The following is a 15971-nucleotide window of genomic DNA, read 5'->3' on the forward strand; positions in this document are numbered from 1 at the left end:
AAGAGCAGTTGGAAGATGTGGTTGATAACATTCTGGTACAACCAGACAGATATACTCAGACCCTCTTATCATTGTATTCTCATCTTCCTCTTTTCTCTTCTTCTGAACTGAATGCATGTTTGCTCAAATGTTGCTTCAAATGTGAAAAGCTGGCGTGACTGATCTCTGTGAAACCTATTTGGCCTAGATGTGTGCTTGGGGAGTCCTGAGCCACAGCTAATGTCCTGTTTGAAAATTTGTAAAGCAAGAGAACCAGATCGGCCCCAAAATTTGCTGGTTCCATGAGGTTTGGTTGTTTTTGCATAATCTCGCTGACAATCAGACAACCTCAGCTCTGTCCTTGAGTGAGTAAGGATTGAAATAACGTTAGAAAACAATGCTTCTGCAAGCTATCTCTTGTTCTTTGTATTATTGGCCATGGTGTAAAAGCAAGATGGCAGTTACTGTTAGAAATCTGATTATTTTAAAAGTCTATTAGTTACAATTTAAAGAAAAAAAGAGAGAGAAATGCGGATAAGAAACTACTTGAACCAGCTAGATTTTTGTATTTACTTAACATGTGATATGTATATTCAGATAATAGGTTTGATGAAAGTGAAATGTTAAGTATGTCCATTTAACATTTAGGTTTACTCGTGCTCATGACAAATTGAATTTCAGTTGAAGTTTTTGGTTGAAATCGTCTTCAATATATAGGGAGGAGGACAGGAGAGAGGTGTAAACATGAGGGCAAGCAACTTTCTGTAAAACACAGTAGAGGCTCTGTCATGGTTTGAGCTACGTTTCAACCAGTGGTGTTGAGGATCTTCAGAATACTTTATTAATCCCTAAGGAAATTATATGGCCGCAGTTGCTCGAAGACAATAAGAGCAGTAACAATGTGAACTAAATTCAATAATACAATATATTACAAAGTTACAAAATATAAGAAAGAAATAGCTCTAATGTATATACAAATAGCTCAATTATAAATATCCTGAATATTACAGAGATTAAATATATAAGATTGATATTTCACTACGATACGATAAAGGTGATGTTTTAAACCTAAGAACGCTGTACCAGCTCAGCCATGGTGGTGGTAGCATCATGCTGTGGGATTGTTTTACTGTCAGTGGTACTGGTACATTGCGCAACGTGAATGGAATGAGGACTACCTCCAAATTCAAATCAACAGCTTTAAGAAAACTAGATATAGTTGGGTTTTGAAAGAGGATAATTATCCCAAATACACATCAGAGATGACATTAAGGCTACGTTCACACTGCAGGTGTTAATGCTCAATTCCGATTTTTTTGTCTGCTTGTTCACGCTACAAATAAAATGCAACAGCAAACGTGCTCTAGTGTGAACCCTCAAAGTGGCCCAAGTGTGCAAAAGAAGACGTCACACACACAACGCAACGCCACAATTTACATAATAATGTAGATAACCTAATAATTATTCTTATTGCTGGTTTTTTTTTCTTTTTTTTAAACTTTGTTTTGTCAAAGAGTTTCCAGCTTGTAAGGTTTTTAGTGCAGCAGTGGTTGCATTAAATCTGAGAAGAGGCAGGGAAGGGAGAAACAGTCGCCACATTAGGACAGCTGTGGGGTAACTTCACACACATGCACAATTACTGTTGGAGCCATGACATTCTTCTGATTGCTAATTAGTACTTGAATCGACTGATTCTCAGTAGAACAACTTGAGGATTTCAAGCATGAACAAAATGTCAAAGGCTTTAGTGGCCCTTTTCCTCTGTTCTCCACTGTTGCCTGCTTCTTTCCATCCTTCCTCCCACTGACATTATGGTAAGTCCCCTCTATCCAGTGTTAAGGATGGGTTGTCCAGCACCTCTCTAGTATGTCAGATGTTAAGTTTGTGGAATGCCAACTGCAGACAGCACAAACTGACAGCTTTGGTCAAGTGTAAAGTATATGAAATGAACCACTAGACATCAACTATGTATTGTGCAGTCTGCCTTTACCTGTGAGAAACATCAGATTCCCAGTCAGACTTTGCTAGTGAACACACTATGAAGTGTGAATATGTTCAGTATGTGCATGTGTGAGAAAGTACTTGTCCATAGGCTTCATTTTTACATGCAACCTGGCCTAATTAGGAAATATGGAAAATGTTTAAGGACTGTGAAGACTACTTTATCGACCTTCTCATCACTATACAATGGGGAGAGATGAAATGTGAGGTGGGTTGGCTATGGGGATGGCCAACTCTGACAAGGGAAGGAGGAACATTTATAACAAGAACAATCAGATGGCAAGATACTCCCAATAATTGGTTCCATTAAAGCCCTTTTAAAGTGCAACTCTCTCTTTTTTTCTTTTTTTTTTTTTCTTTTTTTTTTTTGCCTGTCCCGTTTGGCTCTTTTACCATCAGAATTGTTGTCTAAAGGCAAAGAAAGATGCCCAACGGATTTACTTTACCAAATTGACCATCCCAGCCTTGCCGTAATGGTCCATTTGATTCACCTTTTATTGTTTATTTTATTTTCATTTACTGAATACGGGACAGACTTGACTGGGGGAAAGAAGGGGAGAAAGAAAGAGGGAAAGAGAAACAGCTGAGAAGAGGGACGGGGGAGAGGGGCAAAAAACAAAAACCAACAGAATGAGCAGAGAAAAAAAAAAAGAAATAAAAAATGCATATATCAATCACCTGGATCACCTGCTGAGAAAGAAAAAAGAAAACAAGCAGAAGAGAACGAGAGTAATAGAATAAACAACATCACAATGATATATGGGAATATGACAGTAAATACTAAATATTAAACATTATTGTGCAGCACATAAGATCAACAGAACACAGTGTGCTTTGAGGTAGAAGCCAAAAAGGGTGTAGTTTGTGGGTGTGATCACCCGTGTGTACACCTGTGAGCATGGACGCGCTTGTTTTTTTAAAAGGTTCCTTCATGTAATGATCTGCTAGAGGGTGTGGGGGGGCCACAGCCCCATCCTCCAGGGCATGAAGCCTGGAGGACCGCTGTTTTAGAGAGGAGCGGTGCTTCAAAGGATAGTTGCAGATTTCTGTCAGAATCTGCAGATTATGCAGTATAAGTAAAATCTCAAAATCCTCAAGGAGGAAGGACCCAAAATGCAGGATTCAGTGAGGCGAAGTTGAACTCAAAGTAAACAGCTTTATTTGCAGATGAACAGCGGACTAACTACACTGGGAAAACATAAACTAACAGGCAGATAAACAAGGACCGAAACACAGAGCATAGACTGAGGGTGAGTAGACATTAACAACGCGACAGAGAACAAAGGAAACACAGGGCTAATATACACACGGCAGTAATCAAGGGATGAGAGACAGGAGGGGAACACACTTGGGAGAAATCACAGCTGACGAGACGGGAAACGTAAACCGAACACACTGACACCAGACACGAACCTCCAAAGTAAAACAGGAAACAAGAAACAATTTACAAGGAGGCAGACAGACACTGAACTTAATCTGGAATAATAATCAATACTATAGAAATATACCAAAATATAAAAAACTGAAAAAGCTGGGTCAAAATGACCCAGAACCGTGACAGGATTCAGTACCACATACGAAAGTGACCCAGATCGGATTTGGAAATATCCGATTTGTGCTGTTCACACTGTCAGACCATGATCGGATGGATGATCTGATATCCTCGTGTTGGTGTTGTTCCCAGACCATCATGAAAATGTTGTTCCAGGTTCAACATTGCAAGTGACCAATCACATTGTTGTGACGTTATTCTTTTGCGCGCCAAGCCATTCGTGCATTTATGAAATTCCAATGTTGCAAGGACAGTATCAATTCTGCTTACTGTTTATTAAAGGGTTAGGGTTAGGGTCAGGGTCCGTTGATCGGCAGACAGAGGCGGTTTCACGCAGCTTTAGTACGGTTTTTTGTTTTACGCCGGTTTTTCCCAAAGTCGCAAAAGTATGACGTCACAACATTCTGATTGGTCACTTGCAATGTTAATCCTGGAACAACATTTAGTATGATGATCTGGGAACAACACCAACATGAGGATATCAGATCAACCATGATCGGATATGGGTCGCATAGGGTCAAAAAAATCGGATTTGATGCGCTTTCGCCTGCAGTGTGAACGTAGCCTGACCCCAAGCCTATATCAACCTAAATTTGACTTTGCCAAGACTGGTCAAATATTCAGCTGGAATTATGCTAGAACCTCTTGATGGCTACCAAATGTATTAAGGTGCAACTTGCTAAGGAACATTTACCCAAGTATTAGTGAGTGTGTATGTATATATTCGAGCTAGTATTTATACACTTGACCCCATATGGGTTAGAGAAAATCCAAAATGATTCAACTGTGTGCATCCAATTTTTGTTTTTAGGCATTAAAGATGTATCCTGTACAGTCAAAAAGTTACCCATGATGAGTGTATGTAAGCTTCTGACTACAACTGTATTTACTGAAAACTTTAAATGAAAACGTGTATTAAACTCCCCACAATCAACCCTGTGTTAAATTAAGTGTTGGACCACTCATTTCAGTCTTTTTGCAAAAAATTGGTGTTTTAAATTGGTGTTGAACACCATTCTTCCACAAAATGTTCCTTTGTTGTCTCCCTTTTCCATTTATTTATGTCAAATTATTTGGCTTATATCTATATCTGATTAGCAGTTCTCTCAGTTTTCCCGTTAATGGTTAGTTCAGTGGCAAATATGATGATTTGTGAAAACTGAAACCAGATTTTCTGAAGAGATTGTGGCCAATTCTCAAACTGCCCTGTCGCCAGTGAAATTGGGCGTGGTTGTTGGACTGCTGGCTACAGATATTTTCTTGATGGGAGTGTGCTATGAGAATTAAGATTGTTTTTTAATAATACCAAAACAGCATTGGTTTTGGATTATGCTTTTGTGAATGTTGGAGGGTACGACTGGCCTGGGCACAGGGAGTAGCCTTTTCTCCTCATTAACACAGCAGTGCACCTGTGATCACTATGATATTCTCTTTGAGAGCATTAGGGTTCTCAGCGTGGGATTTGGGGGGGCTGGGGTTCAGCATTTTGATCCCGGTGAATTGGGTGTGGCACGCTTGCCCGACAGCTCCCCTCATGTTTGGGTGATGGGATAAAAGGAGAGCGAAAGCACAATTAGACCTTTGTTGTAGCACAGGCCTGCCTGAATACTAATACACACATAAAAACAGACACAGATGCACAAAACAATCCACAAAAGTTCAAACACATGGAAGCTCATAAGCACAGAAATATGTGTTTATGTGAGCAACTTGGTGTGTCACATCGCATGTAATCACCATTAAAGATAAATGTGTACGTTTTGTTTTTTCTGTGAAAACTCGGCTGACAAATCAGTGTGTGGCTGTATCAGAGAACATCCCACTAAATAGATTTGACCTGTTTGCATACATGATTATGTAGTTGGAATTAATCATTCCTCTTTATGTGTTTTTTTTTTTTTTTGGGGGGGGGGGGGGGGGGGGGCTTTCTTGGTTACAGTGCTCCAATGAGAGTGTATGTTAGTTGGTTTGATTTGTTTTATACCATCTACTTAACTTTTAAAGAAAAAGGTCGCCAATTTTGAGGTTAGCAGAAAAGAGAGACTTTAGTGATTAGAATCCATTGATGTTGAACATCTTTAAGCCTTAGTCTGTTTGACGATAAGAGATAGGACCTGTATCCTCAGAGAGATTAAAGCCAGCAGCTACATGTTGAGTGTGCAAAATGTGCAAAAAAACCACGATTGTGGTGGATAACGTAGGTTTACACTAGTGAGTTTGATTTCTGAAGGAATAACATAATTGCATTGGTATTGAAAGAATAACATATAATCAGCTTGGAAGATCCCGAAGAAGGGAAGTAAATCTTGTAGCAATAAACTTCATGAAAACACATCACACTCAAAGAAAACAGGACTGCAGAAATCCTGCTAATGTCCTGTTGATTGAAATGTAAAATATAATGAGTTTTATTCAAGCCAGTTACTCTTGTTTCATGTCATAACATACAACATCTGCATGTTTTCTGTTTGTAAATACTCTGTCAACGATGAAGTAAAGCCAAAAGTGCCAAAAAATATAGATTATATTGCTGCTTTTGTTCTATAATAACTTTTTGAATTCAAAGTTAGCAGAGCTCTTGGCTCCTGGGGACTTTAATTCATCCCAGGCCTTTCTGCTGTGCGGTTGAGGGAAAGCTGATTTAGTTGGCACCTAGTTTGTAGCTTTCAAGGATATTCAGCACTGTGATGATGACCACAGGGGCTGGGATAAGAAGGCCTTTGTTGGAGTAGAGCAGCAAGTCAGTGTGCTGTCATCAGAGGTTTGATTGGAAAGAAGGTCTCCTATTTATAGTGTTAGGATAACAGCCAAAGCCTCATATTTGGCCCCTTTTACCTTAATGTCTCGTCTTTCACACACGTTAATATGAGATGAAGAAGGAATCGCTGTCATTTCCAGATTCTGTCTACCTCAGAAATCACTTTTGCCTACCTTTCACAGAGCAGGATCGCATGACCTGCTTTTGAAAACTAAATTAATTAATGGAAAGGATTTTTAAACATGTCGTTATAGGTCAGAACCTTCTTTGAACTTGTGGTTAATATTTTATCCAACCTATCCATTTAGTAGAGGGAAACCACGCCATTTATTCTTGAATTTATATTTATGTTTAAAGAGAAAACCAAATAGCAGTAGCAACATTGTGGTCAGGGGTATTTCTGGATTGCTGAGCTGCATTTGCTCTTGTTCCTAGTCTGACTTCAGTTACTGTTACTAACATTTAGGAACTATAAAATCATGTATCCAGTTGTTACACTGGATTAAACCAGTGTTTGGTGAGAGGAATGACTGTGTAATATATTGGTTGTATTTCCAGGTTTTTAGCTGGTGGCTTTGTAGTTTCCACCCCTACGCAACATATGTGTAATTTTGTTTTTGTTTTTAGCAAAACGACTTACCATAGGCTTATTTTCCAGATGTTTTTGTTCTCTCTTATAGTAAAAGGAACCCCCCCATAATGTTGATACAGTGTTTAGCCTATTGACCTTTAATTATCCATCCTGTGGCTGTGGAGCAGCCTGCGTGCCAGAGCCCAGCGGCTCTGTAGGGGATCTATTGATGGATAGTAGATACCGAGGAACAAGCGGCACTCAGTGCTGAACATCAGATACAAGCATAAATAAAACATTCATGTTGCTTCTTTAATGAAGTTTCACCCACCGGGTGTGATGATTAAAAATGTATGCAGCTGCTGAAGAAGTTACTAACCAGCGGGAATGATTAGTAATTCCTGAAAAGCCAAAAATGGCACTGTGTTTGTTGGTGATTGGAAGATGTGGTGAAACAGTTGAGAAAAGATGAGAAACATTCCCAGTATGTGTCTGTAAGCCATCTCCAGGTATGTGAGCAGAGGTTTGAGTGGTAAGGTGGATAAGAGTTAAACAAGAGCAGTCATGCATACCTCTACCATGGCTGAAATTTTATCCCATAATCATGCATGAACTAAGCCCCCAAATCCTGCAGGATATCTGGATGTTTGCAAAGACCATCATGAGAATATTAAAACAATGTCTCTCAGATGTTCTTATTGAAAATTTATATATATTTGTGAAAATACATTGTGACAAGTACAGTTTTTACCCTTTACCTCGGGGTTAAAGAATCCTTCCGAAAAATTCCTGGATCCAAATGTTGATTTAAATGAACTGAAAAATGTTTAGTTGGGCTAAGCCCCATTTGCCAGCCAAACAGATGGACAGTCAGACATACTTGAACCTTTTTGGCTGAGGTAGTGATAAAGAAAATAATAAAAGACAAAGAGAGACCTGGTGTGTAGTAAGCTTTGCCAAAGTACATTCAAAACCAGTGCAGCAAAGCTGACATTTAAATAGTTTTAATCTCAAATAAGTAATGTTTCTGTGGGCAGCCTGCCACTTTCAACTCACTCATAGACCAAGGAACATGGTCAGGAGATGTAAAAGTCTAGTAAGCAAATGACAAAAACAATAACTCGGCACGTTGATGACATGCAGACACATCATTAGTGAGAATGTATCTTTTAACCAGTTTTTTTTTTTTCTAATTTGCGGTAGGGCTGAACGATATATCGCATTTGCGATAATATCGCGACATGATCAAGTGCAATTTTCTAACCGCAAAGGCTGCGATTATACTCTGGACATGTCCAAATTCATGGGCTGCATCCTCCTGAGGCCGCATTTGTAGACCGATTACGTCACAGCGACGCGCCGAAGGCTGTCCAAATTACTACCATATCCCAGAATTCATAGCGCGGCCCAGCCAAACTCCAGTTTCCAACAATGGCGGCCGCTACTAAGTTTTAAAATTACTCATACTAATCTTTCTGGGTCACAAAATAAACTTTTAAAATATTTTCAGGCGAGAAAGTAGTTGTGTAAACATCAAATATCTGCTCGGTTTATCAAGATATCCCATATTTGCAAAAGTGCTTCGACGTTTTCAGAGGCGTCTGCTACCCACCAGCTCGACAGCTAGCCGGGAGCTCGAGGGTTACTGATGCGGCCGAGAACGGCACAACTCCCGGCACATCATTTTCAGATCACCGCGGAGTTTCGCTGCTCGGGTTAAACGTGATATATAAGTCACTTAGACAACCTAAAAATGTTATTGTTGGGCTTTTTTCAGTGTTTTGTTTGTTCGTGAGTAAATCGGTTTGGCTGAGATTAAAGTTATTAGATTAGATAAAATAAAACTTTATTAATCCCCCGGGTGGGTTCCTCCTTGGTTTTCACACAGCTGACTAAACGTCAAACAGAAAACTTATTAAACAGAAGTATGAGACAGTCGAGAATTTACGCCAGTGTCTGGTTATATTTTAGATAGCAAGAAGCAGACGGCCGAGTTTATTAAACTCCACCGAGACAGCGGTGACGCTAATCAGAACTAGACCGTCCAATTTCACGCCTTTAAACTTTAAAGGCGTGTTTGTGTGTGTGTTTATACAATTGCTATTATGTTTGCACTTTATGTGTAATGTTACTGACTGCAGAGATCAGTAAGATGTGTGTATTTTTTATTTATTAGTTTTATTTATTTAATATTATTTTTTAATTGAATGACTGTCTAGTAGTTCACAGATGTCGAAAAACTGAGTGTGGTAAAGCCACTGATTTTGTTTATGTATATTTCTGCAATCTGCACATTGTACTGACTTTCATTTTAATGTTTACACCAGGGTTCCTTGTCAGCACTTTATGCTCAGATGTTTGTAAGCTAAAAATAAACTATTGTGTATGTTCAAATATACTGTTGTGATTGAAGAAGTTAAATAAAAATGTCAGTCATCAATTCATGCATCACCTCATGTCATCATAACAGAGGTCTGTCTTCCAGGAAAGAACAGTTTAAAATTAATGTAATATAGTATTGGCCATACTATATGATGTATTGCTTGTCTTTGTTTAATAATACAGAAGACAAAGACCTTAAAAAATAATCGCATATCGCATCGCAATCGCAATATTGGGGCAAAAAATCGCAATTAGATTATTTTCCATAATCGTTCAGCCCTAATTTGCGGTATAGGTAAGTATTTTTCTGACAGAAAACAATCAGTCACCTTCATTTAGTGCAGAAACCTCGATAAGGCTGATCCCATTGGACTTGTAAATGTTTTGGTTTTTTTTGCAGTGCTATCATATAAGATTAAAGTTAATATGCAACATTTGAAGTTGAGAATTCTTCACAGTCAAAGAACTGCAAAAGATGTGCAATGCAAATTGGTCACATAGTTTAAAAATGCTTTGCAACCAAGTTTAAAGGGTGCACTGTCGTGAATCTGAGAGAGTTCACCTCGGCATTGATCATGGAGGACTGTTTGAGGTCTTGACCTGAAGCTGCGATATGCTTTACTGCATGAAAGGAGAGATCACACATGCATAAAGAGGTGGCTTTGAGGAGATTTGCAGCACTTCCTTATCTGTCTGTGTGAAAGAATAGAGCATGGGTGACAGTTGCTGCACCAACGGGAAAGGGGCTGCTGGGAGATTTGTGCCAGATGCTGCTTCTGAAAGAACAGCCACATTGGGAGGACAAGGAGCGCTCTTCTTCACTGTATGCTTTCACTATGTGTGTGTGTGCTCTTTGATGTCAGGCGGTACACAGTGTCCCTCAGGTGTTCAGCACCAAACCAGGGTTGCATATTGAGAAATCCTCCACCCTGTCATCCACACTTACATGCTAGCTTTTTACACCCTTCACTCTCCGAGGGGACACTCAGTGCCCGCGTACAGCTTTTATTCTGGGCGTTTCCAGGTCTCTGAAATTTTGAAAGGCTAATCTTCTCATACATTTTCTCTAAAGTAGCTTAAATAAATAACATTAAATGTGCTGATTTAACTATATCTGAATATTCCAAAATATATCTTAACCAATTTGATTTTCATTCAGTAAAATCCTGTTCTAATAGGCACTCAGTCCTATTTCACGGGTCACCAGGCATGTGCAGGATTACAGATTTGTGATGTCAGAGTTGATTTGGACTCTTATCGGCAGCAGAGCTGCAGATCTGCTAAAGGCCTAAGCTTGCAGCCTTAATGGGATGGAGATTGCAGTAATGGCAGTTTACTTAGTTAGCATGTGAGGATACTGTCTGAGTATTGTCCGACGTGCATAATGAGTGACTGTACACAGATGCTATCCTGGAACTATCCCCTTATAATGTGTATTATTGTCTTATTAGTATTGTGAGAGCATGTCTTACCCAGAAATCAGACAAAATGGTTTCGTCTGTGGATTCTCTTACTTTTCCAGTCTTCCCCTACTTCTCTCATGTCACCTTATCCCTAGCATCCTCCTTTGTCACACCAGCCCTCTGAATGTCCTACTTCACTGCATCTGTGAATCTTTTCTATGTTATTCCTCTTTTCCTCCTGCCTGGCAGCTTGACAATCAACGTCCTGTGTCCATTATCCCTCCTCTGCAGATGTCCAAACCATCTCAGCCACCTCAGCCCATTCTCTCCAGTGCTCTTTCTTTTCCTATATCTTATTAAAAATAGTCACAAGTCTGTATAAATACATTAGGACTGTCAGGGATCATTGTAGCACAAAATGAAAATTGCTATTTATCCCAAAGAGGACATCAGAGTTTGAACCTCACTGTGCTCAGTTTAGTGGGAATCATAAACATCTGTATACAGTTCAATGCTAATTCAGCTTCTGGATGCCAAGATATATAAGAGAATAAGTAAAGCAATTTCTTAAATGAATGTGAAGGAATCACTGAGCTGAACATTGAGAGCAATCCACTGAGACTTTCTAACAAATTCAATTCCAGACTGGATCAACAGAACGGACTAAACATCCCTAGTCTGAGTAATATTGTATCAAGGCAGTTAATAAATTTGTGCATACTTCACACATCAGCCTTTATCATTTGAGATGTTAATTAAGAATCTTAATTGTCTTCATCTACACGCTACATAGACACTTGTATTGAAGGCATTTACATGATGCAATGATCGGGGACCATTCTTCATTTCGTTGTTCTCGTGACAATGACAATAAAGTTTCTGATTCTGATTCTGATGAAACAGTGACGTGTATTCCCCGACTGGTTGGCGAGTGGTTGATGTAATTGGTCACAAAAAGGTGCGGCACCAAAACTTAGTGTTACTCGCAGATTGCTACAGTCTCTGGTAGTTTTCATGGAGGACACCAACATGTCTGCAGAGAACAACTGTGATTGTTTTTGGTCTTTGAATGCAAAAACATTGGAGAACAGGTTTTGAAAACTAAAACAGCCACATGTTCAGACAATATTCTTAGTGATATTTAAACAAAAGAGGAAAACTAAGTTTTTATACTGAAAACTTATTGCTAAACAAATAAATATTAGTATTAGAAATGTGAATTTTCTCTGTATTATTGTAGGCTCTTTACCTTAGGCACCTTGAGGTGACTGTTGTTGCTAAATAAGTAAAATTCAATTCATTTGAATAAACTAAATTGTTATTTTAAACATTGGTATCAGAAATAATCCAAAATGTCTCAGTCAGCGCTTCCTTAGATGAACTCTTCTTTCAGTTCAAGCCTGAACTATGATCATTTGAGAAAGTGCCGTTTTAGTCACTTGGTTTGTTTGGCTTCATGTTTCAACCACGCCTGGTTCCTTGTTTCTAGCATGGTGGTTTCATTTGCTTTACTGCTGTCATTATGGGAAATTGACTGAATAATGGATTATATTTAATATTTAATGTTTTATTTTATAATTTTGCATTGTAACTGGTCTGTCTTCCAGTCCTCCTATATTGTCCTCTTGACAGGCCACTCAGTTAAGGTCCACTCAGAGCCCTCATGCTGTCAACACATCCAAATATTCTGGAGTAGTGGTTTTTTTTTCCTGAATTAATTAGCTCTATATCATCCAGACACAGACAGCAGACTGCCACAAATGTATGCGCATTCACACCCACAGGCAGCAGTTTCGGTTGTCAGGCTCCATAGATCATGGGTCATGTGTGCTTGTCCTTTAGTCCATGCTGTATAAAGTCACAACAGGAACAGATAAGACTGGTCCCAGGTTGGCTTGCGAAGCTAAATCCCCCCACTGCTAATCGGATTAGCTGAAAAGTTAGCAGCATGGTCCCAAAGAGACGCAGCATTTTTTACACTGACTTCTGTGACATATTTTGCTCTTCAGTGCCCGTAATCTGTTTCTTGTCTCAAAGCCGTTTCACGTCATCTTTGTCACAGTAAACAATGTATTCAGTACATGATGAACTGTTGCTAACCTTTGCTTTGGATGAAAATAACACTTTTTGGCTGACTGGTGTGTGGGATTTTTATTTATGTGTGCAAGGGGGGGATTTGGTCCACCCAGGTGGGGGAACAATAGTTCGCCCGTTGTCTTAAAGGAATGGTTGGCTGAGCATAGCCCCACGCAGAGGAGGGAGGGACAGAAAGAAAAAAATGAGTTGCGAAAATGATTGGTGCCGAGGAAGGGGGGCTTGACAAGATGGTGATGGGGAGCAGCCGGCAGAATGGGGGCAGCAGGGTGGCAACTGGACTCTTAATGCTCCTTTCATGCTTGATCGGTTTCAACCAACGCTGAAAACATACTTGAGGGCACCATGGTGTAGCTCTGACTCATTATTTTTATTTTCGTTTTAGAAGCCATTGGTAAAAAAAAAATTGCGATGCAATTTGTTTCCCCCCATCTGTATGTAGTAATTATTAATAGACTTAAAGGAATATCCATGAATAATTCCCTGGACTAAATAAATCTTATAAGATGTGTTGAAACTGCTCTGGGAATCGGCCCGTAAAACTCTACAAACTAACTTGATTTAAATTTGGCTGACCTCGCATTCAGTGGGTAAAAACAGCAAATCTTTAACTTGATATTCATTTTGTGGAAGTACACAAAGTCAGAGGAGTATCTGGAAGTAGGGCAGATTACGAATCAAGATTGTGTTGCTGTGGCTAAAGAAATTGCGGTGGATGATGGCACACCCAACAGCTCGGCTATTTCTGCAGCTATCTGCTCAATACAAAAGTTGACTTAAGCTAAATCAGTGTGAAAGAGAGGTTGGTATTTGCTGTCTGGGTACACAAGTGCAACTGTTCATACAAGTTCTATCTGTTCTATCCTGTGATTGCTTGACTTGTGAATGAAAATATACAAGTTACTGTAATGGTTATCGCATGGTGACGCCTGACAGTGTAAGAAGGTGGGGGTATCTTGTGCCATTTTGCAAAGTAACTCCAAACAAGATTAAGCAGAGAAAATACACGTTATTGTGCCATCCTTCTGTTTTTTCATCACTGTGTGAGTGGGCCCCTCTGGAACAGCAGCCAAGTCCAACATGGCTGAAAAAGCTCTTGGCTCTCTGAATCAACAGCACAGTGTCAAACTGGCTAGTCTTTTTCTTGCCTGCATTCTCCCAACGGCGCCTAGGGAACTACATTTCTGGCCAAGATGTTTTTGTGGGTTTTTTTGTTACAGTCAGTCAGGCAGAAGGGAGATTAAAATTATGCCATGTGGACAGGAAGCCTTTTCTTCTTTGTTGTGCTAACAGGGCAGCCTAGCTTCAGTTTGGCTTGAGAAGACAGTCAATCATCTGTCAGGAGCAATGCTTTAAGAAGTAAAACATATTTTAAGAATTAAAGTTTGGTAAGGATGAATACATCCAATTTCACTGGACAATGCTCTCTGGATTTACACGATTCCTGAATAATGTTTGATAACCATGTAGTGCTTACAGGAAGCATAAAGTTGATTTATGCACATGTATTTCTGTCTTTTTCAGTGTTGGCCAAGGTAGAGCTGTCTATGAATGAGACTGTGGATGTGTACATCGGTGACATGGCTGAGATCCTTTGCCAGTACACCTCCACGAACAGTGACAGCAAGCCCAGATTTTTGATCCAGTGGTTTGCGGTGAGTGAAAATTGATGCTCAGACTATCTGAAACTATCAACTGCTGTTATATGAAGTCTTAAAGTCAAGCAATTACCTCACCATTAGGGAGCCCTGAGCTCCATTTTTTTGTTGCAACATCAAACTTTTGTGTAATTTCCAGAGATTTCTTAAAGTGCTCTATTTGTGAAGTAACATGCAATCCTAAGTCTTTGAGGCTCTCATTCATTTTAGATTTATTTTGATTCATGCAGATCTGTTCACATAGCAGGGTTTCTTATGTAAATAGGGTTCAAATGTGCAGTTTAAAAATAAAAAATCCAAGCTTCTTAAGTGAGTTCTATTCAATTCTGTTTTATTTATACCACCAAAACACAGCAAAGGTTGGCTCAAGGAACTTGAGGTAAGTTAAATTAAGGTACCGTATTTTCACGACCATAAGACGCACTGTACTAAAAGGCGCAGTCTCAGTTATGTGTGCCATTACTGTATTTAACACACACATAAGGCGCACTGGATCATAGGGCGCATACAAGTACCGTATGCGTATTTAAAAATAAAGCGGGAGCAAACCTGAGTTTGGTACCTTACTCACATTTTTATTACCAGTAATCGTCATCATCAACAACACACAAGCATACAAGTGTGCGTATTTAAAAATAAAGCAGGAGCAAAACGAAGTTTGGTACTCACATTTTTATCATCAATCAAACCCATCGAAGTCCTCATCCTCTGTGTCTGAACTGAACAGCTGCGCTAAATCTCCATCAAACATGCCAGGTTCACTTTCTTCACTGTCAGAGTCACTTTCCGTGCCGTGCGGCTCCTCGGAAATGATGCCGGCTTTTGCGAAAGCTCGAACAACAGTGCCAGCAGACATGTTAGCCCAAGCATCTACAATCCTGGATGGAAAAATGGCACAGTTTCATAAAAAGTGAAAGTGAAACTGCTTTTAGCCGAATGGTGACCGTCGAAACGCTTCTCCCGCTCGTTCTTTGCTCGATGATCCACCGCTCGAGTCTTTCCTCCAACTCGGGCCACCTCGCCTTATGTCCGCGGAAACTCAGCTGCGTTTTCTTGACCTGCCGGAGCTTGTTTTCTAGCTTCCTCCATTTGCGAACCATCGATTCGTTAATCTTAAATTCTCTCGCCGCTGCTCGATTTCCATGTTCCTCCGCGTAGCTGATGGCCTTCAGTTTAAACTGTGCTTCATAAGCGTGTCTCTTTGCCATTTTCAGGGTTGCGCCCACACTTCACCCTTTAGCGTTCTCATGGTGTTCTCTACTACGTCCTCCTTACAACACACAGGGCGCACTGCGCTATAGGGCGCGCCGTACTTTTTGAAGAAAATCTAAGACTTTTAAGTGCGCCTTATGGTCGTGAAAATACGGTAAATTAAGAAAACCCAGTGATCAGACTCCTTATGAGCAAGAACTTGGTGACAGTGGGAAGGAAAAACTTGTTTTTAAACAGGCAGAACCAGGTTCAGGGAGCTGCAACCATCTGCCACGGCTGGTTGGGGGCGAGGATGAACTCCAACTTGGCCATTTTGGACGTTTTGTTTCGGATGCCAGTGCTTGTTATGATTTTCTAGCTC

At 39.9% G+C, this 15971-nt stretch overlaps 1 protein-coding gene across 2 annotated transcripts in view; it reads left to right on the plus strand.

Moving 5' to 3' along the window:
• mcama (melanoma cell adhesion molecule a) overlaps nucleotides 1-15971 on the plus strand; it is a 57739-nt gene that overhangs the window by 22516 nt on the left and 19252 nt on the right. For both annotated transcript variants that reach the window (XM_085421199.1, XM_085421200.1), the window contains exon 2: nucleotides 14265-14395. In XM_085421199.1, the coding sequence (XP_085277325.1) occupies nucleotides 14265-14395 (131 nt within the window). The remainder of the gene's footprint in view (nucleotides 1-14264; nucleotides 14396-15971) is intronic.

Source organism: Rhamphochromis longiceps, linkage group LG10 (genome assembly GCF_057381845.1).
Source record: "Rhamphochromis longiceps isolate RC_006_pf linkage group LG10, R_longiceps_female_GT1.1, whole genome shotgun sequence".
Lineage (NCBI taxonomy): Eukaryota > Metazoa > Chordata > Actinopteri > Cichliformes > Cichlidae > Rhamphochromis > Rhamphochromis longiceps.